Genomic DNA, 27,768 nt, shown 5'->3' with positions numbered 1-27,768 from the left:
ATCAAATTTAAACTAATAACTGGAAGGGGGACAGTAAGTAAATCTACAGCTCTAACTCTAAACTTTCAAAAGGGAAACTTTGATAAAATGAGGAAAATAGAAAAAAACTGAAAGGTACAGCTGCAAAGGTTAAAATGTTCAACAGACAAAGACACTGTTTAAAAATACAATCCTAGATGCGCAGTCCAGATGTATTCCACGCATTAAGAAAGGTGGAAAGAAGGCAAAATGTTTACAGTCTTGGTTAAAAGGTGAGGTGAAAGAGGCTATTTTAGCCAAAAAAAACCTTCCTTCAAAAATTGGAAGAAGGATCCATCTGAAAAAAATAGGATAAAACATAAGCATTGTCAAGTTAAGTGTAAAATATTGATAAGACAGGCGAAGAGAGAATTTGAAATGAAATTGGTCATAGTGGCAAAAACTCATAATAAAAACTTTTTAAAATATATCCGGAGCAAGAAACCTGTGTTGGACCAGGTGACCGAGGGGTTAAAGGGGCTCTTAGGGAAGATAAAGCCATTGCAGAAAAACTAAATTAATTCTTTGCTTTCGTGTTTACTATTGAGGATGTTGGGGAGATACCAGTTCTGGAAATGGTTTTCAAGGGTGATGAGTCAGACGAACTGAACCAAATCACTGTGATCCGGGAAGATGTAGTAGGCCAGATTGACAAACTAAAGAGTAGCAAATCACCTGGACCAGATGGTATGCATCCTAGGGTACTGAAGGAACTAAAAAATGAAATTTCTGATCTATTAATTAAAATTTATAACCTATCATTAAAATCATCCATTGTACCTGAAGACTGGAGGGTGGCCTATATAGCCCCAATATTTAAAAAGGGCTCCAGGTGCAATCCAGGTAACTAAAGACCAGTAAGCCTGACTTCAGTGCCGGGAAAAATAGTGGAAACTATTCTAAAGATCAAAATCGTAGAGCAAATAGAAAGACATGGTTTAATGGAATATAGTCAGCATGGATTGCCTAACAAATCTGCTTCATTTTTTGAAGGGGTTAATAAACATGTGGATAAAGGTGAACTGGTAGATGTAGTGTATATGGATTTTCAGAAGGCGTTTGACAAAGTCCCTCATGAGAGGCTTCTAAGAAAACAAAAAAGTCATGGGATAGGAGGCGATGTCCTTTCGTGGATTACAAACTGGTTAAAAGACAGGAAACAGAGAGTAGGATTAAATGGTCAATTTTCTCAGTGGGAAAGGATAACAGTAGAGTGCCCCAGGGATCTGTACTTGGACTGGTACTTTTCAATATATATATATATATATAAATGATCTGGAAAGGAATACGACGAGTAAGGTTATCAAATTTGCGGACGATACAAAATTATTCAGAGTAGTTAAATCACAAGCGGATTGTGATACCTTACTGGAGGACCCTGCAAGACTGGAAGATTGGGCATCCAAATGGCAGATGAAATTTAATGTGGACAAGTGCAAGGTGTTGCATATAGGGAAAAATAACCCTTTATGTAGTTATACAATGTTAGGTTCCATATTAGGAACTACCACCCAGGAAAAAGATCTAAGCATCATAGTGGATAATACTTTAAAATCGTCGGCTCTGTGTGCTGCAGCAGTCAAAAAAGCAAACAAAATGTTAGGAATTATTTGGAAGGGAATGGTTAATAAATTGGAAAATGTCATAATGCCTCTGTATCGCTCCATGGTGAGACCACACCTTGAATACTGTGTACAATTCTGGTTGCCACATCTCAAAAAAGATATAGTTGCAATGGAGAAGGTACAGAGAAGGGCAACCAAAATGATAGAGGATGGAACAGCTCCCCTATGAGGAAAGGCTGAAGAGATTAGGGCTGTTCAGCTTGGAGAAGAGATGGCTGAGGGAGGATATGTCTTTAAGATCATGAGAGGTCTTGAACAAGTAGATGTGAATCGGTTATTTACACTTTCGGATAATAGAAGGAATAGAGGGCATTCCATGAAGTTAACAAGTAGCACATTTAAGATTAATCAGAGAAAATTATTTTTCACTCAACGCACAATTAATCACTGGAATTTGTTGCCAGAGGATGTGGTTAGTGCAGTTAATGTAGCTGGGTTCAAAAAAGGTTTGGGTAAGTTCTTGGAGGAGAAGTCCATTAACTGCTATTAATCAAGTTTACTTAGGGAATAGCCACTGCTATTAATTGCATCAGTAGCATGGGATCTTCTTGGTGATTGGGTAATTGTAGGTTCTTGTGGCCTGGCTTGGCCTCTATTGGAAACAGGATGCTGGGCTTGATGGATCCTTGGTCTGACCCAGCATGGCAATCTCTTATGTTCTTATAAAACAGAACAAGTATACACAATATCGTATGGCTGATGATAATTAAAGCAATCTAATTTGTCGACTGAGAAAGTCAGACTAAGTTAAATGCCTCATTTTCAGCTGGGTCCTGCAATCACTGTGAAATAAAACATCTTGGTTAAGATCAGAGTCAATAGCAGAAAGCAGATATAATCCCAATACTTAAAACGCTTGGCTGGTCCTGATGGATACAAAAACAGGGTAACAGCTTTATGCCTAGGAAAAGGGAGAGTTATTGCTTTATAACAAATTTTGCTAGACAGCCCAGCATAAATCTAAAGCACTCTATTCTCCACTAACTCTTCTTATTCTTTGCACATAATTATAATGGATCTCCAATGCATATATTTAGAAAAATCTCAACTCTTCAGAAACACACATAGTGCCACCTGAGGTAAAAAGTCTTGCAATCAATTTTGATGCCTGATCCAAATTAATGCTTCCAGTGGTTAAAGGGGGGAGGAAAATTATTTTTCTTAGCCAAGCTTGAGTGGATAAATTGAGGGACAGGAAGACAAAAGTGAATCATCTAAAGTCACACAGCCAGCCAGTGGGACAGTGAGATGAACTTGTAGTAACTAGGAATTCTTCAGAACCATTTAATTCCTCTAACCACTAGAACAAACCTGCGTCTGACTATAAACATCCATTCTTTTCCAACCATATAAGAACTGGTACTGTGATGTGTGCTTTGAGTTAGGGCTCGAGAGCTTTTTTGGATTCTTTCAGGTTTGGTTCACCGGCAGAAAAAGTAGGCCCTAAGGCATGGAATAGCAGTAGGTACCTCCAGTTCTCAACAAGCATCAGTACACCTGTGATTAGCTTTCAAGAGTTAATCATAGCTGTACTGAGTCAAATAAAAAGGTATCACCTATAGGTTGTTTGCATATCCTTAATTCTACTTATTTAAGTAGACTAACATGACAAATACAATTATTTGCCCTTAATGCAGAAATTTTTAACACAAAATTTAAAATCACTAGGAAAAAGAAAAAGAAACAAAATAAAGTGACCACCACTGCTCACTCTGGAATACTCTGCGGTAGTCTGACGTTAGAGCAGCTCATTTCAGAGGTACCTGAGCACGTAGCACATGTCCGGTGGCACGGATCACACTCCTTCATGTGGCTATTGTAAAATGTTCCGTCTTCACAGCTAACTACGCACATGGACCCCTGCAAGCTAGAGGGGGGGAAACAAAACAGAGAGAACTGAAAATGCTGTGAGGTGAGAATGCCCTCAGGCAAGGGATGAAACTCAGAAGCAATGGAGATGTCTTTTTTCCATAAAAGGCAGCAAAATGCTGAGCAACCTCTGCTGACGACGCTGGGACAAGCACTTTGCTGCGGCAGACACCACCACATTGGGCCTGATTTGTTTAAGTCTTTCCCCTTCCCCTATACAGACAGAATGGGAGAAAAGCTAAAAAACAAATCAGGCCCTCAGGGTGGTTTTGAACATTAATAATTCTGCTGGTAGAGAAACACAGAAGCCACTTTGGTTCCAGTGACCAAAATATGTGATGGTTGATATTTTCATTTAGTACATAGTCATTTGTCATAGCTGGAAAACTCACTATGAGCCTCTGTTTAACATTTCATGTGGTCCATAAAGCACAGAGCCAAAGTAACCCTAAAAGGGCACTCCCTTTAATATGCAAAACTTAAGGCCAAAAGCATTTTTGCTGGAGGAAAAATATTCTAAGATGTTTTCATTCAAAATATGTGAGCAAAGTTTCATTTGCTGATGATGATACTGGAGGCAGAGTGGGGCAGTATAAAAAATTACAGCTACTGAAATCTGCAGTTCAAAATCCACCATGAAAAGAATCAGCTAGACTAATAACAGGGATTATAGGGGGAAAAAGAGTGTTAAATAAGGGGTTGATTACATTTGAATTTGGAGAATTAAAGAAAGAAAACCCCATGATATAAATTTGGAAGTAGCTTCATATTTCAGGAAGTTAAAATACCCAGAGGCATGTTTATTCTTTGCATAAACATTTTCCAGTATTTAGGGACCTGCAAGATTATAGTGGTTTTGGAAGAAGCCCTGGTGCATGATAGGAAGAGGATATAAACGCAGAGGCCTAAAGGCTCTCTACCAGAACCCGCTGGTCCACTTTTTTTGCCTTGGGAGGAACAGGATGGTAAAGCGGGTGGGAATGGTAAGGCCTTTAAGATATAAAGCATTTCCACCATTTTACCTTGTGGAAATTGTGTGTTATTCTTTCAGGAGCAGCATGTCATGGTTGTTCCTGGTTTATTTTTTGTTGAGGGGCAAAGACGCAGGGGGTTCAGAGAATGGGTCCCAGTTTTCCAGAGGCAACGGAGAGCTTTCCTTCATTTAAGGGCTATGTTTATAGAATTTCTCTTTCCTCTGAAATGGGAGCATTTTTTCCCCCCCACCTTCCAATGTCTCATTTGATTTGCTTTTCCTTTTTGGTATTTTTGCTGAATTTTGCTGGGTTTTTCCCTACTCTAGGGGGTTCAGTTTTAGTTTGGATTTAACATCTAAAGGAGGGGGTTCCTTCACTGGGAAGGAACACGGGATCATCAATATCTTTGAGGAGGAATGACCAAAGGAAGAGAGATGAGAGACGAGTTATCGTGAATATCTACTGAAGATAATTGGAGAAGAGAAATAACACCAGTACCATTTAGGTACTATGACTGGAGAGAAGATGGGAGAAGTTCTACTGGAGAGGTAGGAGTCATGAGACTGCTTTGTCAAGGGGAGATAGTCACCTGGTGAAATAACAAAAATAAGTCTTAGGCAGTCTTGCGAAACACCACTCATATCGGGGCTGGGACATGCTGTCTCTTTATTTAAAAACCAGATTTTAAAGGTTGAAATAAAGCATTCTGCTTGTGAATTTACTCTTGAGGACATACGATCATTGGTGCACATCTTCTCTTTGAGTAAGGATATGCAACCTGTTGCCGTGCTATTTGCACCCACTCAGATAATTTCTCATCAAGGGAATAGCGGATTGTGAGAGCTTAGGTGAGTTGTGGACTCTTGGGTTTTATCCGGGACTATCAGCCCAGGAGGTAACATAAAATAGGTGGAAAAAAATCCCCCAGGCAGCTGCAAATAAAGATTAGTGGAAGCGCACAAGGAGCAGCAGGAAACTGCTGGGTCAATCATCCCCAAGCACACTTGGCCGTGAATCTTCCTGGCCTAGCAGTTTACAGGATGTATATGTACTTCTTTCAGGTTGTTAATTTCTTATCATATGTAACTTATTTGCTACTGACATTCTCTACATCATTATATCCTAGATGAGATTATAAACACTGCAGCGTGAAGTCCAAGTTATATCTGCTTTAAGTGACTATTCCAAGTTACAAAAATGCAGCATCAAATCCATCTGCAGAATGTGGTAGGGATAGTTCAAGTAACTGGAGGTTTATGGAGATATCAAAGAAAAGACAATAAAGAGATAACAGAGTTCCTATCAGAGGAATGGATCAGAAGAAGGTTCTCGGCAGCATTATCTATGTCTGCCATATAGCAGTTCACGACAGGAAAGGCTGACATTCTCTCTAGCTATATGCTTTGATTTCTTGCAGTAAATACAGATTATGTTAATCTAAAAAAGGACATATGGACACACAAGAAAGAGGCAGAAAATCCTCAGATCATAAAAGTAGGGCTCCATCAAGGTTAAGAGAGTCATATTTTAACTTTCCTATATAGCTACATGCTCAGTTGCATCACTGAGTGCAGACTAATCCACAACTTCCTTACCTTAGGCCATGTCTGCATTCTGTACAGATTTGGTCTGAACTGCAGGTCTTACAATTTTCACTGCACTTTCGGCAAAGGCTCTTCTCTACAAGGCAACAAGAATCAGGGTCAATCAATTTTAGCCTCGATCCCTCAAAAAGGACAGCAATGCTACCTACCACTGCTCTAAATGATAAACATAAACAAAGGAGCAGAGGGGAAGCTGGAGGGACAAAGGAAAAATGCCAAGAGCTACACTGCAACAACATCTCACCCTCTCCTCCAGTATCTACTGCTCTCCATCACTTCATAGCATGCCAATCCTTGTGCTTTAAAAAAGAATAAAGTTTTATTGTGCCAAAGCATTGTGACTCACACCCGCGATACAGTGCATGTGTTACCTAATATCTAACCCTTCTTTAAAAGTACCAGCACAAACTGCTAAACAATGAACATTACTATTTCTCTGAACCAAAATAAAATATGTAAATCAGGTGTGCACCCAATTCTCTGTCCTCAGCTCATATTTATCTATATACACTATACATACACAGAACTGGAAAGGAAATTTCAAAAGGATGTTACTGGGCATGTGCCATCCAAGGATGAAAGCTAGAAATCTGGCACCACCCCATGCTAAATTTGCGTAACTGTTTTCAGAACCAAAGGACAAATCAGATTTCAGAAAGTGTTAATGATATACAACTATTCTGTGAGGAACTGAAAAAAAAAAAAGACATTTAAAGAAACCACTTATTGTGAATGTAAACTCATATCATGAACACCAACATTTTGATCTACATGATTACGCATCTCAGGAAAATATAGAAATGCTAATATTACAGCACACCCTGGACGACTGATACATACACACACATACACACCTACATAAACATTTTAAGTTCTATTATCCGGCATTCATGGGGAATAGGAGGTGCAGGTTAATGAAATATTTTGCTATCCAAGAGGTGTGTTTCCCTTCCCCCTCCCCTCCTGGCCCTTGCAGAGAACAGGAAGGGAGGGGGCAAAGCAGGATTGGACAGAGCATAGAAAAGGCATTCTACTCAATAATCCAGCCCCTCTCTTCCTGCCATTTATTTATTTTAAATCTTTTATATACCGCTTCTACAATGGAAGGTAGATCGAAGCGGTTTACAAAAATATACATGCATAATAAAAACAATCACAAAATAAGGTAAAACTATACAGGTCATAAAACAATAAAAATAAAAACAGGACAGTGAAAAAAACAAACAAACAAGCCTCTAGATAGAAACAGTTGGGTTCAGATCCTTGTGGATTATTTAAATGCAATGAAGCATAAGTAGGTTTTTAAACTTTTCTTAAAATTCTGTAATGTTTGTTAATTGCCTGAGAGAATCGGGGATGGAATTCCAGAGAATAGGGGCAGTGACCGAAAAGGCACACCTTCTAGTGATGTCTATTCTGGCTACTTTAACAGGGGGAACCTAGAGGAGACTTGTGTAAATGGAGCGGAGATGGCATGTAGGCTGATACAGTCGTAGGGAAGAGCATAACCAAATAGCAGATTCCTTATATATGAGATTGTGAATGATAGATAGAATTTTGTATTGTATTCGAAATGAACTGGGAGCCAGTGCAGCAAACAGAGGACAGGAGTGCTATGATCTAGATATTTTGAGTTTGTAAGAATAGGAGCAGCTGTATTTTGTATTAGTTGTAGAGGACGTAAGACAGGGTCCGGAAGACCTAGGTATAATGCATTGCAGTAAGCTAACCCTGTAAGAATCAGGGCTTGTAAAACTGTACGACAGTCGTTGGGGTATAGCAAAGGTTTTAAACGCGTGAACAGATGAATCTTACAAAAAGAAGTTTTTACCACACAAGAAATATTTTGAGAGATGGATAGGGATGTAATAGGGATGGAAAAATTGCCAAATGTTAAGTAAGTCGGTGGGCCACACTGCGAATGAGGAATGGTGGATAGATGCAAGATTTCAGTTTTAGAAAGGTTAAGTTTTAGACGATTACGAGATAACCAAGTGTTAATGGAGTTAATGCAGAGACTAGCAATTGATACATTCTTGGACAAAGAGCCAATGTAAGGGATGAAAAACTGAATATAATCTGCGTAGATCTTGAAATCTATGCCTAATCCAGCTAAAAGGTGACATAGGGGTAACAAATAAATGTTAAACAGTATAGCTGACAGAGATTCTACTTGGAGTACACCTCTAGGAATAGAATACTGTAAACCCCTGAAGAACAGGATTTCTTCACCAGCCTGGAAACCCTAAGGGTATCAGGACAGAGTCAGTGTGATCTCGGAACAGACTGTCCACCAGCCTGGCTTATGTATTAATACCTCAGCCATAATTACTTATACTTCCCTCAAGGAAGCACACAGTTCAGTAAATGGAACAACCAATGCATGAACCAGAACTACCTTGTCGACAGACAGGGTTATCCCTAAAATGGGAAGTATAGCTTGCAAGCTACTGCAACCAAGAGTAGCACTTCTGTTGCGGGGGTCCATCGTCCCCCAACTCCCTCAGCCATGGATATGGTGATGCCAATTAGATGGACTAGAACCCTCCTCACTGAAGTAGGGACCTGCAGATGAGAATGATTGGCAATAGTGGTCCTCCATGAGAAACACCCATTCAACTCAGCAGGTATCAAATTGACTCCTGGATGGAAGAAACCCATAATCTTCACCGGGGAGCTACCCCAAAGAGAAGACTCTTAGTATGACGGTGAGACCAAATCTGGAATGTCTCCCTCATGAAATAGACCTGCTGTGCCTTAGGACAACCTAAGGTGAGCACTACTGCCCGACCGGTTCTCAGATCCCACAAGGAACAGAGAGCAACTGCCAGTTAGAGGCAGTGACATCCTTTCTCCAGGAAATGGAGAATGAAGGACATCCACTGTAGGGGTGGAAAAACAGGCATCCAGGGGGGGTTCCATAAGAGTCGCCCTGGAAACCCAGTCATCTTCCCCTTCTTGAAGGACAGGAAAGCAACAGGAATCAGGGCCTCCCGATTCCAAAAACCTTCCAGCTCTCCAGATGAGAGAGATGTTAAGGTCACTGATCACTGAGGTTCAGAAGTGACCAAATCTGCTACTTGCAGCCACCTTCAGATGGGGTAAGCCACCACGGTAATCAATGGAAGGACCCCAGCAAAAACGGTCCAGTGACTGCCACTGCTGTTCTCTGGTCCTGGCCTACAAGGAGATGCACCGATTGAAAAGAATCGAGGCTCCAGTTCTATGATAAAACCTGCAAGGGACAGAGCCCCAGGGGCATCCCCACAAAAGGGATTTCTAACACAGGAGGGGTCAAAAGACATAGTCCTCTTCTGAGGAAGAGGAAGCCTCCAGACATCTGACACTCTCTTCCTGGTAACCACTCCCATAGGGGTTTGTCTGGGATTGTAATCTTAGGTCAGTCCTGTTGTGCTCGCTATGAGGGAAACATACACACACATACAATAGAGGAAACTGGAATAATAGTGCCCTCCGCTGTAAAAGCACTTACCAGTACTCATACAGTAGTATCCCATCCTACGGATGGCAGTAGAATCTCACGGCACAGCAAGGGCTGGGCACCACCTATTAGCGTCAGTGACTACGTGCTGCCAAAAAGCAATCACAGAGTGTGTGATGGCATCTTCCTCGCCAGCACTCCCTAGCACCTTATGGTGCAGAACAGACGATAAGGCTGATACCTTGTTGTGACAATGGCAGAACCCAGGCATAGCTGTGTACTGCACTGACAGAGAGAATGATGCCTGGGGTAGATGACCCCTGCCGTACCAACCGTGCATGCTCTCATCCACCATCACACTAACTTCCAATGGAGTGAATAGGAACAGTGTGATGTCTCCATTGCAGAACCACTGGGGCTCTGATTATGGCATGTGGTGGGTGGCATTCTATGGCGTTGCCCCCATGGTACCCCCAATACCTGATAATGTTCCAAGAGGCTTAACAAAGCCCTTGAAATTGAGTCTGGAATGGCTTACCGCTGTTTCCCTCATGGAATGGCAGCAGCGAAGTCCATGGCAACCGACAGTGCCCATGGTGCTCTGCGATAGTGTCCTGCAGCATCCGACCACGACCACTGATACCCATCATAGTGACAGCGCCTGTGGGGCCCATAGCATTCTCGTGCTCACCAATGGTACCAAACGATGCTGCACCCAGGGCTTCGACAGTGCTTGACTGTGTCTTGACCAGATCAACGGTATATAGTGCCATCCCTGGGGCTCGCAGACATTAGCAGCCCAGTTGATACCAATAGAGACACCAATGCCTGAAGGAACTGATGGACCCGTAGTACCGAAGATGCCAGGGGTGCCTGCAGGCAGGAGCTCTGCAGCCACAACACACCTCATCGGTGCCCAAAGAAACCAATGACTAGTGCTGTCATTGACAGTTCCTCTCGGCTCACCTATAAGATAGCCTCAACAGCAACCCTAGTACTCATTAGCACCAATGGTGCATGAAGCTAGGCATGTCCTCCTATGCACCCCAATCCCAGTGGCTCAGGGCCCTTGAGATCATTGGCATCCATGGTGCCAAATAGCTGTAGTCAAGTGATGGAACAGCACAATGTCCCTCAGTGCCCCATCTGGATACAGCAAAGGAGCCTTGAGGACACCGGACTACCGTGCCTGGATGCTTCGACACTCCAGGGTACCTTGAGTAGATGTGATTCTGGCGCTTGACAGCACCAAATTTGTCAAAACCACTGTTGCCAGAGGGCTTCAGTGGCATTCGAGGGCTTTCAGGAGCCCTGGTGGTCGATGGCCTTGAGGGCGACCAGGACGCTCAATGGCGATCCCAGTGCCTCGTTGATGGTGATAGACATTGTTGAGAGCGGCAATGAATGGCATCACTTGTCAGCACCCCCCAATGGCCTCCATGATGGCCCTGCACTTTGATAGCATCAAAGGCATCTATAGTATCGCGGTATCTCTACACCATGTTGACATCGAGGCTTCGTACCTCGATGGCATAGAGGGCAACCACACAAGCACCTCAATGGGATCAAGGGCATTTATTGCAGTTCTGATCACGTTGAGGACGACAATGGAGCTTGATGGCAGTCCTGGTCACTGACACTAGAGGTTGGTCTCATTACTCCACTACATTGAGGCCCAAGGTGCTTGATGACGCTAAGTTAGATGCTGTTTTTCCGGTGCATCGAGACTCTATGGCACACCCAGACACCTATGGTATAGAAGGCCCAGCTAGTGTGCTTGAAGTATGCATGGTGCTTGCTGGTGCATGTGGCCTTTATGACATTGAGGGCAGTCACGCACCTCAGTGGCATCAAGGGTGCCCCGGCAGCTCGACGGCTTCAAAGGTGACCAAGGCCATCAATGGTAGTCCTGATCCCCAATGCGGTCCTGACATCGACATGTCAGATCATTGGTGCACTGGTCACAGATGTGCACGGGCAACCAATACTGGGCATGCACTGAAGGTGCAGCAGCAAGCTGCTTGCCCAGGCTCCTGCCCACCTTCTCTCACAAGGAGACTGCACTACCATCATAGGCAAGCAGGAGGGGAGACTACATCTTCCAGGGCTCCTGCCCGTGGAGACTAGTTCCTTTGAATGTGGGGAAGATCAGCTCTCCCCCCTCCCCCCACAGGAATGGTGTGGTCCTCGATCTTTTCACTGTCCAAACCTCCATTGATGCCGATCGATCGGTAAAATGACATGGAACTCCTGCCCGGGTAGAACTCAAGCAAGTCTCCAGGTTCAGTGGCCTACACGGATCACCCACGGACTGCATTCTGTCAGTCCTACTAGCACCTGACAAAGGTACAAAAACAGACAGAGAAAGGAAAGGACACAGATACTAAAAAACAGGTGCAGTAATTATTTAATAAGGGATAATATTAGACTCTGCAAGGCTACACAGCGACTAAGGCCTGCCATGTGGCTGGCAGACAGTGGAAAGAAGAGGAAATAAGAAAAAGAAAAAATAAATTAAAACTAGTGTAAGGAAAAGGAAAGAAAAACAGCTGCAGCTCTACAAAAAATAAATTTCCAAAACTGTGAGAAGAGAGCAAAGCTGAATACCGTAACACACACGGCTCCTGCGACCACTCGGCTCCGTGGAAAAAAAAAAGAGATTGAGGCATCCTAACCATCCTGCTTGTCCTGGGAGAATGGAGCTTACACTGAAACACACACACACAGACACATACAGTATATACATATCTATAATCACACTCTGAAGAGGACACAGTTGGTCTAGCAAGATACTAGGGAGAGATCAGGGATTTCCCTTGCGATGCTGAATGCCTACACCATGTGCATGTGGAATTGTACTGGACAGCCTGAAAAATGCCCATATAGCTCAGTTATACCACTCAGAACTTCCTGTGGGTTTGACGGAGTCCAGCCTGGTGAAAAACCAAATCCCTATTTTCAGCTGAAAATAGGTGGCGTAATTAAGCACCTAAATTAGGCCTATTTAGTCACCTAGATTTAGCACCTAGCATTGGAAATCGGCACTGAATGCCCAACTTACATCCCCAGATCTGACCCTGTCTACTTTTTAGGGACCTAAATTTGGGTACTTAACAGGAATAACAAGGGTAAATTTTCATTTAGGGAGATGTAGGCACCTAACTCCTCAAATTAGGCATTTATATCTATTCAGTATCAGCCTGCAAATTTTTAAATGCAGAAAAACATGATCTTGGTATTCTCTTAGGTTATCACATGGGATATACCATAAAACACACACACACACACACACACAGTCTGCAGAGTTTTGCTAGCCTGCAGCACAAATGTAATCTTAATGAGAAAGAATTTGGGAAATATATCCAACTGAGAAGTAGCCTCAGTGTAAGGAAAGGCAGGGGACTTATTCCTAGTCAAAGATGGTTTTGGAAAATTCCTCAGAGCGTGGGTAATCTCAGCCTACAGAAATCTCTGCACAATATGGTATGCCTTTACAGGGATGTGAAATGGATTTTGCGCATCTTTGACGTGCCTGGAAGGAGGATTTTGGACTTCAGTTTGAAGACAATGGCAAGTTACTTTACACTTATGAAAGGATTATATGAGGATAGTGATTCCAGGTGAGATCCTTTAAAGTAATTCATAGGGTTTATCTCACATCCTCTAGGATCTTCAAATTTAATGTAGCCTTGTTTAACAAGTGTTGGAGAGGATATAGCATTTATATACATATGCTCACCAATTCAACAGTTTTAACAAAAAGTATTACATATTTTATATTGTCTGTGTCTAAATACCAGATGCTTCAGACACCCGATTTGGTTTTGCTGGGACTTCCTTTTAGATCCTAGTTAGAATAAAACATTCAAGTAAATGAATTCAAGTTACATAGCTAGATTAAACATTTTTCAGGGTCTCAGAATTATTCTTTGTGCCAACAAAAAACAATCCTGTGACATTGGAAAATGGTTAATGAAAATCACTTTAAAAACAGTGCTATAATCTGGTCTCATCCACAGCATTATGAGAGCATTTGTTGGCAAAATGGCTAATTCAGGAATAAATTTTGAAAGTGTCTGGGCCAATTTCTTTAAATCCATCTGAACCTAACCAGTCAAAGAATCTGGATTTTAGGGTGTCTAAGAAGTAAGGCAGGTTGTGTGATTACTCAGATGGGTAGGAGGGGTGGGTGGCAGGGTAATGTGTTAACTTTGCTATTTGACTTACATACAAAAAAAAAACAAAAAACTGAGAAAATCAGTGGAAAAAAAGAAAATGTTTCTACTATATTTTCTCCCATTTTGTTTGTTATAATTAACACTAATAAATTCCTGGAAAAAATAAAATACCTGAAGTTAAAGGTCCCTAGATATATGTCTAAATATGGTGACAACGTTTGCTGTAAGAAGGATGCAAAGATATATATACAATTACTCATTAAAAGACATTTTCTTTAGCAAATAAATACACAATACTTCACATCAGTATGTCCCAACTCTCTCCATGAGGCACACCTAACCAGCTGGGTTTTCAGGATATGAATATGCATATGTTAAATTTGCATACACTGGAAACCCTGCCTATGCAAATCTATCTCATGCATATGTAATGACCTCCTGGGGTTCATTACCAGTAGTGTCCTTAGTTTAACTCCTTTAGCTAGGGACAGAGAAGTGGAGATTGAGGGGAGGCACCATTTATTTACAACCCCTCCCCCTTTGAGGGTGCTGGGATGGCCATCCCCCAGGAGAGGAAATAAAAGCAGCTCTCTCCTGACAGCTTTGGAGGCAGTGCAGTTTGAGTTTAGAGCTTGGGCAAAGTGCAGGTGGTTTTCCTTTGTTGGATTTTTTGGGGCCTACTTGAGGATTCAGGCAAACCCTGCCTGGTGTCCCTTGGGCAATGTCGAGCAACTGATCTTCCAGTCCACTCACTGGCTGGTAGGGCTTGCATCCCGAGTTGTTTTGGGCTTTTTCTAAATTTGCTTTGTAAGAAGCTGCAAGACCCCTGGGTGCTGCCTGGAGAGAGGTCATGGGGAAACCTTTCCCTGGGTGGCCCCGGGATAGGGAAGACCTGCCCCCTTTGCAACCTCCTGGAGGACAGAGGTATGGTGGTGACCCACTGCAGAGAACTTCTGGTGCTTTGAACTCGGCTTTTGGGAAGAGAATTTTGGTTGAAAGAACTGGGAGGAAGAGTATTGCAGCCCTCTTCCTGCCCTGAAGAGGAACATCTGAAAGTTGTGTGTTCCTGAGTGGATCCTTCCTATCCTAAGGATTTGAGAAAGACATGTGGAGAACTGTAAGATCAAACTAAACCTAATTTTGAGGACCCCCATTTGGAATCTTCATCCCTGGGTAGAGAAGAAATTAGGACATACTGTGCAGGGACTGTTTTAATGTTTTACCAGCATTGGAGGGGGTTTTCCTGCCCACTGGGGAACTTCATTTATCCAAGCCCAGGCAAAAGGCCGCCGGTGCCATTTTGATCACTGGCAGCCTATGGCCCACGAGTGGGAGATCACTCCCAGGCCCCCCGCTGGACCACCAGGAACTTTGGGCAAATCTTGAAGGAGCTTTATACTTAATTACATTTGAAGAGTTGGGGGCGGGTTTGGGTTTTTTTTTTAAAGCAGAATTAATGTGAAGAAAAATATTAGGATCCAAGGGTGGACCGAAATGGCACACCCCCAATCTGAAAACGGGACGGGCACAAAAAAGCCCCAAAAACTATGCATGCTAGTCCTCACCCGACCCAAGCCGGTAGTCGGGTCAGGGCGAGGATAGACAGGTCGCTCATCGGTCGGCAGGGTTCCGGGCTGCCCCTGGAACCCTGCCGCCCACCTTTGCTTAGTGCTTCCGCCGGCCCTGATTCACAGTACTGAAAGATCTACAGCTCTCCCAAGGAAAAGAGTGACAGTGGCACCCCCTGCTGCTCAGGGCCTTGAAGGAGAAATTCCTTCCCCCACCAGTAAAAAAATCCTAAGCCCTGGGGAAAGAGACTTGTGAATGAGTTAGTACAAGATGATAAAAAATGATAAATCCTTTTATGACCCCATTGGTAGCTAGCTGCTACCCCCAAAAAGGGTTGCACATATTCATTGTGGCAATCCTGAAAACTTGAATGCATAAGTGTGTTCCCTGGAGAGTACAGGGAAACACTGCTTTACACAACATATAATAATTATGATGGACAGAAGGGAACACCTGGATTTGCTAAATGTGCCAGAGCCATGAATTGTGTCTACAGTGCATAATTATTTGGGCATTTTCCAATTTCAATGTGGATCAGTAGAAACAGAAAAAAAAACAAAAAAAACAACAACAACAACAACTCACGGCTGTCCAGGTAAAACCCATCCGGACAGTTGGTAACACAGACATTGGATTCTTCGTTCAGGTAGTAGCCAGATTTACAAGCTGTGCACTGGTCACTGCGGCTTCCAACGCACAGCTCACAGTTGACAGAGCACTTTTTGCAGCGCTTCTTGTCCGCGTTGTAGTGACCGGGCGGGCACTCTGGAACGCAGATCCTGCATCGAGGAACAAAGGAATGGCGAGGTCACAGAACCTGAGAAAGGCAGACAGGGCTGGAAGGGACTCCGAGAGGTCATCCAGTCCATCACCCTGTCTCCAGGCAGGTTTCACTTCACCTAAAGGGTCAATGGTGATGAAACCATGCCATTACATTAGCCTATAAGTGGAAAGCAATCTCACTTCTATTAGTTCGGGGGGGAGGAGGAGGGGGAAGGAGTTAATCACTTACCGAGTATTGTTCTTTGATTTGTAGTGCACGTGCAGACAGTCATTACAGTGATGGGGTCCCGGTCCGTAGCATCCCACATTACTGCATTCAGTGTCACATGGACCTTTATTTTAAAAGCAAAGCACATTTCCAATCACTGTGGGGCACTGTGCTCTATATTCATTCTGACCTGGGTTTATGCTATGAAGCAGGGTGTGTGTTAATTGCAGGGCCCTCACTTTCATTACAAAGTCCCTGCAAAGTCCAATTGTGGAGATAACAGAACAAAAAGCTAGAATGACTTGTGAAAACTAAACACGATTGCCGAGTCAGAGGTCTGAATCAAAAGAGGACCTCTGTTGTGGCAGATTCTAAATGGATTTCAGCCCAAAACAAAAACAAAACAAAAAAACCAGAATCTCAAAAGGTGACAGAAGGAACTGTCTTCTTTTATAAGTTTGTTTGATTTCTCCCAGGGCTAATCTGACTTGTACTGTTGCTAAAGCCAAACTAGAGGGCATTATAAACATTCTTCAGTGCAGCAGTTTATGCCTGGCATTTCACTTTCCTGGGTCATTCTTATTCACAGGTATCCTTTCGGTTTTGGCCAAAGGTATTTTCTCTCTTACCCTTCCTACATTTTTCTTATTCAGACTAAAAGGCAGGGCCTGCTTTAGTCACTGCCCTCCTTTTACAGTGAGGCCAATGCAAAAAATTAAGCATAACAAATGTGCGCAGACATTCAGCACAGATTTTCTTAATGCATATGGTAAAAAAAAAAAGAAAAAAACACTTCCAATACAGTAAACTAATTCCACGTATATTACTGTGGCTGTGCTAACAACACTGTGCACTCGAAGTATGCATGGCACATATAAAAAAATATTTGTGCACATTTTATGAGACCAATATTCAGAAGGCCGTTTTGCAGACAAGTTATCCGGCTGAAGTTATGCTTCCAGCGCTGCCTACCAGAAGCAGCGCTGGAGCTGTCATGAGTGGGTAAGACCCTCGCTCCCGGCAGGGATGGATTTTAGCCATGGGGAGGGGGGGGGGGGGGAAATGAGCCTGTATATTATGTGAAGGGGAGGGCGGGTGCTGATGTTCAGGGATTCCCATTACAGCATTTTCTTTTTAATGAAATCGTGCAAATGTTGCGATGCGGGAGGTGGGTCAGGGCGGGGATGGATCATTCAATTTTGGGGGCTGAGGGACGCTGGGCCCAACAGGGCCATTTATTTATAAGGGCATTGGGCGAGGGAAAGGGAAGGCTCACATTTGGGCCACTGACCATTTTCTTTTTTTTTTTTTTTGGTGGGGGGGGGGCAGAATTTGACACTAACAGCGCTACTTAACCCACTATCTTTGAAGAAATCAGGTTAAGTAGAAAGTTATCCGGCCAAAAGGCTGGATAACTTTAGACCTGAGTTATCTGGCTAACCTAGCCGACTATACCCGATAGGTTAGCCAGATATCTCAGCTCCTCCCCAGAATGCTCCTGAAACATCCCTTTTCTATACGGCTAAATGCATAGTTGTCAGCTATAATAAGTGGGTGCATATGCCGCGTTAGCCATTTAGACGGATAACTTGTGAGTTATCCGTCTAAATGGCGTTTGAATATTAACCTCAAAACCATTAAAAAAGGCAAAAAGCAAAAAAAGTATTTCTCTTTGGGGAAAGCACTTAGCACAATTGTCAAGACCGTATGCAAAACTGTTGAATGTGAGCTGTGTTGTACAAGTGTCACCATTGTTTAGCAGTCACTGTATGTACAGCTGCCTATCGCTGTCACTTCATGCAGTTTTGGCTTGCTACACAGGGCCCGCCATCCCCTCATCGTGCTGCTGTCATGCGGCTTCTGTCTGGCCAACAGTTCCGCTACCAGCTGTTCTCCCAGCTCATACGCATATCCAGAGAAGGCGGAGTTAACGGAGATAGACATTGGACAAACAGCAGGCACTGCACAATGGTGACAACTGTGTTACTAGCAGTACTTACTCCAAACGATCTTACGTGCAGACAGGCAGTTGCACATACAACAATTCTGCATCGATGGCCTGGGGGTCAGAGGTCAGAGGGTGTCTAGCTGAGAATGCTAGATTTGTGTACCCTAGATGTAGTTAGCCCAGTTATTTTAGGCTTGGAAATTCAACTTCTATGGAAGAGGTGGAGTAAAGTCACAATTTTGGGTGGGGTAGCCCGTGCTGGACCCAGGAGATCTGAGTTCAGGAACCCTAGATATGGAATCACACTTGCACAGCTCCATTGACAAACACTAGCCCCAGAAAGGTAAGTTAACATTACTCCACCTCAGACCAGGAGTTAAAAATTATAGTGTTAAGTTAAGCCTTCAAGGCTTTGACATACTTCGCTGCATTGGGGAGTAATGTCCACTGACATGCAAATCCATTAACACTGGATTTGCATGCCAATGGACTAATATGTACGCATAGTTTTACATGTACATTTTTGTGTGCATAGTAATATAATAGTTGGCAGAAAAAGACCAAGTGGTCAATCCAGTCTGTCCAGAAAGCTTCCCATGGCAGCAACTGCCGTTCCTTGCAGACTACCCCCAAAGTGGTCCCCAAGAGCAGTAACTGCCGTTCCCATTCAGGTTTCCCCCATGCCTTATGTTAAGAGTAGTATACGGCAACAATTTTACATGGTGAACAGATTTCCTGATAATTCAGACAATGTTGCTTTAATGTGCTTTGCTTTTGAACTTGGCCATAGAAGCGTTATCCCCAAAGTCAGCGAATCAGTAGGGCCCCAGTGTTGGCTGTCTTCAGAATCCAATACCCTTTTTCCCCATCTCACAGTCAAAGCAGTGATCATGTTGCAGTTGTTTCTACAACATCAAGGCTAACTGGTTAAGGGTAGTAATCACCCATGCCTTCTGGTTAAGGGTACTAACTGGTAACTGCCATTCCATACAGGTTTCCCTTCTTTGGACCATCTCCATCCTCTCTCTATCCTTTCTGAGATAATGGCTCCAGAACTGAACCCAGTACTCCAAAGGAGGCCTCACCAAGGACCTGTAACAAGGGCATTATCACCTCCTTTTCCTTACTGGTTATTCCTCTCTCTATGCAGCCTAACATTCTTCTAGCTTTAGCTATTACCTTGTCACATTGAAGATGGCGAGGCAGATCGCCAGACACCATCACCCCAAGATTCCTCTCTTGGTCCATGCACATCAGTGTTTCACCCCCCATCACATCCAATTCTTTTGAATTACCATACCCTAGAGGTATGACTCTGCACTTCTTGGCATTGAATCCTAGCTGTCAAATCCTTGACCATTCTTCAAGCTTTCTTAAATCACTTTTCAATCTCTCTTCTTACTTAGGCATGTCTGCTCTGTTGTAGATCTTAGTATCATCCACAAATAGACAAATTTTACTTTCTATTTTGCAATGTTGTTCACAAAGATACTGAGCAGAACTGGTCCCAAAACTGATCCCTGTGGCACTCTTCTTAACACTATTCTCTCTTAAGAGTAGGTTCCAATTTACCATTACACGCTGTTGCCTGTTAGTCAACCAGTTTGCAATCCATGCCACTACCTTGGCGCCCACTCCCAAGCTTCTCATTTTGTTCACTAATCTCCTCTGCAGGACTATATGAAAAGCTTTGCTGAAATCCAAGTAAATAAGAACATGCCATACTGGGTCAGACCAAGGGTCCATCAAGCCCAGCATCCTGTTTCAAACAATGGCCAATCCAGGCCACAAAAACCTGGCAAGTACCCAAAAACTAAGTCTATTCCATGCCAGTGATGCTAGTAATAGCAGAGGCTATTGTCTAAGTCAACTTAAACAATAGCAAGTAATGGACTTCTCCTCCAAGAACTTATCCAAACCTTTTTTTAAACCCAGCTACAGTAACTGCACTAACCATATCCCCTGGCAACAAATTCCAGAGTTTAATCGTGCATTGCGTGAAAAAGAACTTTCTCTGATTCGTTTTAAATGTGCCACAAGCTAACTTCATGGAGTGCCCCCTACTCTTTCTATTATCTGAAAAAGTAAATAACCGATTCACTTTTACCCATTCTAGACCTCTCATGGTTTTAAACACCTCTATCATATCCCCCCTCAGCCATCTCTTCTCCAAGCTGAACAGTCCTAACCTCTTTAGTCTTTCCTCATAGGGGAGCTGTTCCATCCCCTTTATCATTTTGGTTGCCCTTCACTGTACCTTTCTCCATCGCAACTATATCTTTTTTGAGATGCGGCGACCAGAATTGTACACAGTATTCAAGGTGCGGTCTCACCATGGAGTAATACAGAGGCATTATGACATTTTCCGTTTTATTCACCATTCCCTTTCTAATAATTCCCAACATTCTGTTTGCTTTTTTGACTGCCGCAGCACACTGAACCGACGATTTCAATGTATTATCCACCATGACACCTAGATCTCTTTCCTGGGTTGAGCTCCTAATATGGAACCTAACATTGTGTAACTATAGCATGGGTTATTTTTCCCTATATGCATCACCTTACACTTATCCCCATTAAATTTCATCAATCATTTGGATGCCCAAATTTCCAGTCTCACAAGGTCTTCCTGCAATTTATCACACTGCTTGTGATTTAACTACTCTGAATAATTTTGTATCATCTGCAAATTTGATTACCTCACTAGTCGTATTCCTTTCCAGATCATTTATAAATATATTGAAACACATGGGTCCCAGTACAGATTCCTGAGGCACTCTACTGCCCACTCCCCTCCACTGAGAAAATTGTCTATTTAATCCTACTCTGTTTCCTGTCTTTTAACCAGTTTGTAATCCACGAGAGGACATCGCCACCTATCCCATAACTTTTTACTTTTCCTAGAAGCCTTTCAAGAGGAACCTTGCTAAATGCCTTCTGAAAATCCACATATAGTGCTCTTCCTCAATCCAATTGTCTAGTCACCGAATCAAAAAAATCAATCAGTTTTGTCTGACAGGATCTTCCTCTGGTAAATCCATGCTAACTCGGGTCCATCATCTTACTGGATTGTAGATAGTTCATTATCCTTTCCTTCAGCAGAGTCTCCATTAATTTTCCCACCACCGAGGTGAGGCTATTGTACAAAACTTGTTAAATCAAGAGTAAAGGTTTTGTGCAAAAAATGTGCGTACAGCATAGCACACTATATTACATCATCCTAAGTGAGTTTTAGGAGGGAAGCCTGGAAAAGTGGTCAAGACTTTGACCAAAATTTTTTATTTTTTTTATTATTTCAGGATTAGATTTTATTATTGTAGAAATGTTAGTTTATTCTACTCCTTTGTTATGTTGTTTCTCAATAACTACAGTACCTGAATTGTAACTAACCTTGAGCTCAGATTTGGAAAAAGCGAATAATTAAATCTAAAATCCAAGTCCAAAGAGTCACTCCCAACATCTGCTTTGCTTCCTTGTCTTCCAGGGGTTAAGAGGCAAAGCCAAACCTCTTCCCTTTTAGATGCAAACCAATTAACGCAGTCACCCTTCACATGAACACTTAAGTTGGCGTAATCAGCTGAACTCAGAGTTAGTCATCCTCTCTTTTTCTGAGGAAGACTAATTTATTTAATATAAAATAACCTTCCTATGCTTGGATGCAACCACATACAATCCAAAGAGCAATCCCAGAGCAAAAAAAACCTATAACCAAAGGAGGTGCATAAATACTATAGATCTAAATTAGAAAAATGTACAGAACCTCTCAGCAACCCAAGCAACAGCCCTTCACAGACTGAAGGAGGTTAACTAAACCTTATCTTAACAGCTCTATCTATAGTTAGGACCAGCTCAAGGCTCATACATTAGCTCAAAGAGCCAGGTTTTCAAGGAATGATGAAATACAGAAGAGTCAGTGTTCCACAGCCTAGGGACTGAGCAAGAAAATGCTCTTTTCCTAGTATGAGCTAATTGTACCTCTTAATGAATGGCACTTCCAGCAGGTAGCAGTCTTGAAACCTCAAGGAGCAATTTGGCAGATATGGAAGAAGCTGCTCCTGAAGATAAACAGGGTCTAATCCATTCAAGGCCTTGAAAGCTAAAACAGAAGGTCTTATTGTTGTGCTCCGTAATCCACAGGGAGCCAATGCAAGGCCTCTGTAACTGGCTTAATGTGCCCATGGGCAAAATTACCAGACAGTAGCCGAGCAGCAGTCTTTTAGACTTACTGCAAGCTCTGCAGCAAACTGGCTGGAAGCCTACGATACAGTGCATTGCAGTAGTCCAAGCGAGACATTACTGGGGAGTGAATGAAGGTAGCCAGATGTCCCTTAATAAAATAATTTAGCAATTATTACCTTGTTTGCAACCCTCAAGGACCAGAGTATATTATTTCTTTTAATAATTCTCTTTATGGACTCAGCAGCATCCTGCTATTCAGTGCTGTGCATCCAACTTAGCAGCCCTCTTGAGTGCTGAAAGCCTTTATTTGCAGATGTACCAGGGTTTTTTTCCTTGTTATATTCCTCCTCTATTTAAGCCTGGCTGCTACAGTGATAGAAGATACAGAGTTTGACGCCGCTGTAGGGGACTGTTTCACAGATTCCAAAGCGAACAGATTATAGTATAAACAAAATAATTTAGGGATAGACAGGGCTGTCAGGCTGACCAAACTTTAAAAGTCTAGGATGCCCCAATGCATGTCAACATAGATTTGTAACAGGGAATCAAATCCTGAGATAATACTGAGGCCAAGTCTTGAATGGGGTTCATTAGCATGATAATCCTGTGGTGAGTCCTTGTGGTGAGTCCTTGTGTTGATGCTGGGGACTGCACAGCTAACAAAATAATTTAAGAGATAAAACCATGAAAGCTGTTTGTTCTTTAAACATTCAGGTTTTTGCTTTAACAACCAAGAAAACACTTGTCATACTCCTTCCTGTCCTTATGGGTTTAGTTATGTGCTGCTATGATTTATTATTGGCTGCACAGTCTATTATAATGAGCACACACTTATGATTCTAACATTTCAAAAATAAGGTAATATATCTAAAAGTAAAAAGAAACAAAAGCATTCCCTTCCTTCAAAGCAACTAACCCTCCTTTCCAGAGCTCGTGTAATTTGTGAGTAAAGCTCTTGTGTGCTTCCTTAGCACGTAGAGTAGGACAGTATGATGCCGACAGGGCTCTTATTTGATTGCTCTACTTTTGTTATGTGCATTTTTTTTTCAAGCTACATCATCTGCTTTGAATTCCTCCACCAGTATCAATGCAATAGCACTTACAATGAAGAACAAATTCTTTAGAACATCCCACTGAATCTTTCTCCTGCATCACCAATAGGCTGATATAATAAGACCATAGTATAAATCAGTGCAATTTTCAAAAATACTAAAGCAGCTAAATTATTCAGGGGCAAAGGCCAGGTGGAACCATTTTGAAAAATGGCCGCTGCTGAGCCTAGAGCCTGGGGGTTGCTCTAGGTCCCCACTGCACCACCAGAGCTGTTTTTGCAAGTATGAGGGGGCCTGGAGTTCTGTAATGAAAGGGAGGGGTATTGTGTTGGGGGCATGGGACAGGGGGCTAAGGGGATCCACAGGGTTTTTGACTACTTTTGGGAGGGGGGAGTGGCCTTACTTGGGGTCTTCAGTCCCTTTAAGCAATGGCTCTAGGACTATTGAGACGTGCATTAGCATCCTGATGCTTCAAGGGGAAATTACCTTCAGCTCAAGTGTTATAGCTAACTTTAGGTCACATAATGTGGTTTGCGATTTTTTAAGTAAGCTACATTATTTGATTTGCATTGTTTAAGGTATTATAATGAGCTGATTACTGCATGTCAATCAGCTCATTATAATACATGCAGTGCCAGGGCTGAAATAATGCAGAATATTTCAAATACTTTGTATTATCCCCACATTAGACCATTTACTGCGTGGTAAATGGCCTAATGTGGCTTAGTGACTGAGCCCCTTAGATATAGCTGAAAATTGGCTAAGTTAACCGGATAGCATAGCTTTGCCCTATAATGCCCCCAAACACTAAAGGCCAGATTTTAAATACTCCCCCAGCGCAAAAAACGGGGGTTACGTGTGTGGCTGGGCCTTGTGCGCGCTGTGCGCATTTTAGAAGAGGCCCAGCCGCACGCATAACCCCCCCAGTTACACGCACAAGAGTCAGGCCTCTGTGAAGGGGCGGGGGGCGGAGCGGGGTGGCCCAGGACAGCACCATTCCTCGCTGTCCCGGTGCGCACAAGTTACTTCAGGTCGGTCCCTGAAGTAACCTACAAAATAAAAGGTAAAAAAAATTTAAAAATGGGTTTTAGAGGGTAGGGAGGAGAGGGGAAGGGAGGTTAGGGTAGGGGGTAGGAATGGATTGGGAGGGAACTTGGGGAGCCCCGATGCGTCGCTGCATGAATATTGCCAAAATCACCCCCCCCTTGCACGCGCCGCCCCCGATTTTATAACATGCGCGTACTGGCGCGCACATGTTATACAACCGCGTGTCCATGTGTGCACGTATGTTTTTTTAAATCTAGTTTAGCATAAGCGCTCTAGATATTTTAAAAAAGTCGGCATTTAGCCAGAAAACTCACAAATGTGTTTTGAGTTTAGTGCTGATTTTATTTCACTACCACGGTAAATTTTTTAACTTTACTTTCGATGTAATAAGCAAATGAAATACATAGTGCAGAACAGTTAAAACTGTGCACTGAATCAGCAGTAAAAAGTGCATTAAAACGGAAGTAAAATGAACTTTGAAGCTAACTTGACTTCCATTTTAACTTCAATGGTTAAAGGTGGAAGGTAACGTAATTCATGCCTCTGATCCGTGAATTAAAAAGTCTTGGAGGCTCTCTGGTCCAGTCCTGAGTGACCCGGGCCCCTGATCCAGACACACTGCCCGGGTCCCCAACTAAAGGGACCTTGATTATCCCTAAAGCCAGAAGGACTTTGCCCCCAGGTCCAGAGAGCCTCACACACACTTCCATTCATGAAGCCACCACTCTGCACTCACCTGCCCTCCCATCTAACCAAGCTCCCAACTCATCTACCCATCCCCCAGTCTAGGCACGCCACAGGACCCCTGAACTCCTACCTCTCCTTCTGTATTATAATAGTTCCTAATTTCTTTTCCACCAGATATTTAAAAAAAATGGCACTGGTTAAAGCTGAGGCCAATGTCTTCAGTCAAACCTGCATTATTTTATAAGGTAGTTGATGGGGCACAAAGGAGGAATCATTCTGCAGGACAAATATATATATATGGGGGACCTGTAGGTTGCCTGCACTGGGCAGTGAAGGAAGTAGGTTGGTTGGTGGGTAGGGGTTAGGCGAGTGACTGAGGGAGATGGGCAGGTGGGTGGGTGGAGGGACCCAGAGTGGTAAGAATTAGTGGATGGATGATCTTAGGAGATAAGCTGGCGTAATGGGCGCAATGCAAGGAAGGTGGGCATATGGGGGAGAGGGCTATCTGCAAGTGCGGGGCTACTGGATTTAGGCCAGCTGCCTGTGGGGGCCCTAACCTTGGCTGCCAGGGGCCTTTGACCCGGGCTGCCCAGGTGTTTGAATCTTAGAATTAGGGCTGGGGGGCCCTGGATCCTGGGTCCCGGGTCTATTGGTAACTTTTTTTTTTTTTAACTTCCTTTTACTTCCACTAGAAATTAAAACTTTACTTCACCTCAGGAGTTTAACTAAAGCTTCAGCGCGAAAATGGAAATAAAAATGCGCACTTATTTCTCGCACACTTTTCTGCATTGGAAGTAATTTCATTCGTAGGTCATTAATATGTATTCAAAGCGTGTTAAAATTAGCTCACTTCCAGCTTAGTGTGCATCTTTGTTTGTGTGCATGAAAACCCTTCCTGCACCAGAAATAATTTTAGCATACAGAAAATGTGTGCTAATGCTGAAGTATACTAAGCCTACCACAGTTTATTACATCAGCTTCCAAAAGTTAAGATCCCCCTCTTCCTCAATGGGGCACTCCCCTCCCTGCACACAACTGCTGCTGAGTGGTAATGGGGGATAGAGTTGAGTGGAATATGCCCTAAGGAACCTTTAAAACACAAGAAACGGTGAGATAATTCGGCGCTCTAATAGAATAAATAACCGACTAACCTGTATAATCATCCAGAGTATAGTCTTCTGAAGGCTCCTCCACAGGACTAGAACGTACCCGCTCCACTTTTGGGAGATCATTTCTGGGAGAGTAGGGCTGCATGGATGTGCCATAGAAAACCAAAGACCATTCTTTTAATTTGCCTTGAATGAAAACAGCAAATAAAATTATAATGTATTTGTTTTGGAAAAAGCTATCTTGCATTTTTTTTTTTGTTATCCATAGTTCATCCTGAACTTGCTGTGAGCCGCTCAACATCCTGTCCATGGAGATAATGATTCTATAAGATGGGAAAAATATGAAGTTGTTTCCTGAGTCATACTGGGGAAAGTGATCCATGGCTGCCACAGTGTGAAGGTGAACTGATAGTTAATTAAATCAGACGCTTCAACACAACCGCATTAGTTTTGAGTAGCGGGGCCACAATACAAGGAATTCTCTCTCTACTTTCTCACTACTTTTTGGAAAAAAAAAAAGTTTCCTTTTCTTCCTTAACCCTTTCCAAATTCTAGTACAATTTTCTATGAAAATTCTTACAAAAAAGGCTCAACTGCACAGAGATCAGGGAAGAGGGAGCAGCATGAATTAAATTTGGACCTTTCCTTGGAGAGATCATACCGATCAGGAAAAAATATGCCTTTTATTTGGTTCCGATTCGATTTACTCTATATCAATAACTAGTTGCAAGAGACCATACTGCTCATCTATTTTAGAAACCTTAAATCCATCAGACCTTTGATTTAATTTTCAAAATAAATAAAATGAAAGAAAGTTTTTTGTTTTTTTTTTTTGCATTAAATTGACTAAATGAGCAGGGTTCATCCAGAGCCAGGCCCACAGGCACACGACAGCTTAAAGCATGCTGTATGCGCTTAAAACATGTTGATGCTCACCTAGGCAGTTGCGGTTTTCTGTGAGTGTGAACCTAGCATTAAGAGAACCTATGCTCATTTAGCAAGTTTTATTTAAAAAAAAAAAAAAAAAAGATGCAAGACCAGGTGAATTTAATGATGTCAATATTAATTAGTGATTTTCAGATCACCACTGTATATAACATGGCTTCAGAAAACTGGAAAGGAATTCATCTGCTTCTTCACAAGTTGTAAAAGGTTTTCTTCAACATTTACTTTTCAAATAAAAACTGCTCCAACAAATTTTAAAAAGTACCAGAATGAAAAGGTTAGTAAATGTTAGAAATGTCACTTTTTTTTCAAAGACTGCATTATACATTTTTCAGGGTATAAGATTACGGAAAACCACTTACACTTCAAATGTATTATAAAATGTCAAAACTGGAGAGTCTCAGAATGTCACTTGTGCAGGGGGGTTTCTGTTACCACGATGCCATGAATTGGTACTCACGCATGGTGCACTTCGAACACACAAAAAAAGCCTTGGTAGGAGACCTATAATCGCTCTAGCGAGGAGCAGTC

General features: G+C 42.6%; 1 protein-coding gene across 2 annotated transcripts in view; it reads right to left on the bottom strand.

Annotated features, from left to right (window-relative positions):
• Positions 1–27,768, bottom strand: part of PCSK5 (proprotein convertase subtilisin/kexin type 5) — an 893,215-nt gene that overhangs the window by 250,197 nt on the left and 615,250 nt on the right. For both annotated transcript variants that reach the window (XM_029616187.1, XM_029616196.1), the window contains exons 14-18: positions 26,335–26,478; positions 16,292–16,394; positions 15,865–16,058; positions 6,082–6,166; positions 3,407–3,510 (exon numbers count right to left, since the gene is read on the bottom strand). In XM_029616187.1, coding sequence (XP_029472047.1) covers positions 3,407–3,510; positions 6,082–6,166; positions 15,865–16,058; positions 16,292–16,394; positions 26,335–26,478 — 630 coding nt within the window. The remainder of the gene's footprint in view (positions 1–3,406; positions 3,511–6,081; positions 6,167–15,864; positions 16,059–16,291; positions 16,395–26,334; positions 26,479–27,768) is intronic.

The sequence above is a fragment of the Rhinatrema bivittatum genome, chromosome 1 (genome assembly GCF_901001135.1).
Source record: "Rhinatrema bivittatum chromosome 1, aRhiBiv1.1, whole genome shotgun sequence".
NCBI lineage: Eukaryota > Metazoa > Chordata > Amphibia > Gymnophiona > Rhinatrematidae > Rhinatrema > Rhinatrema bivittatum.
The sequence above is the reverse complement of the archived record's forward strand: the minus strand, read 5'-3'. Positions and strand labels throughout refer to the sequence as shown.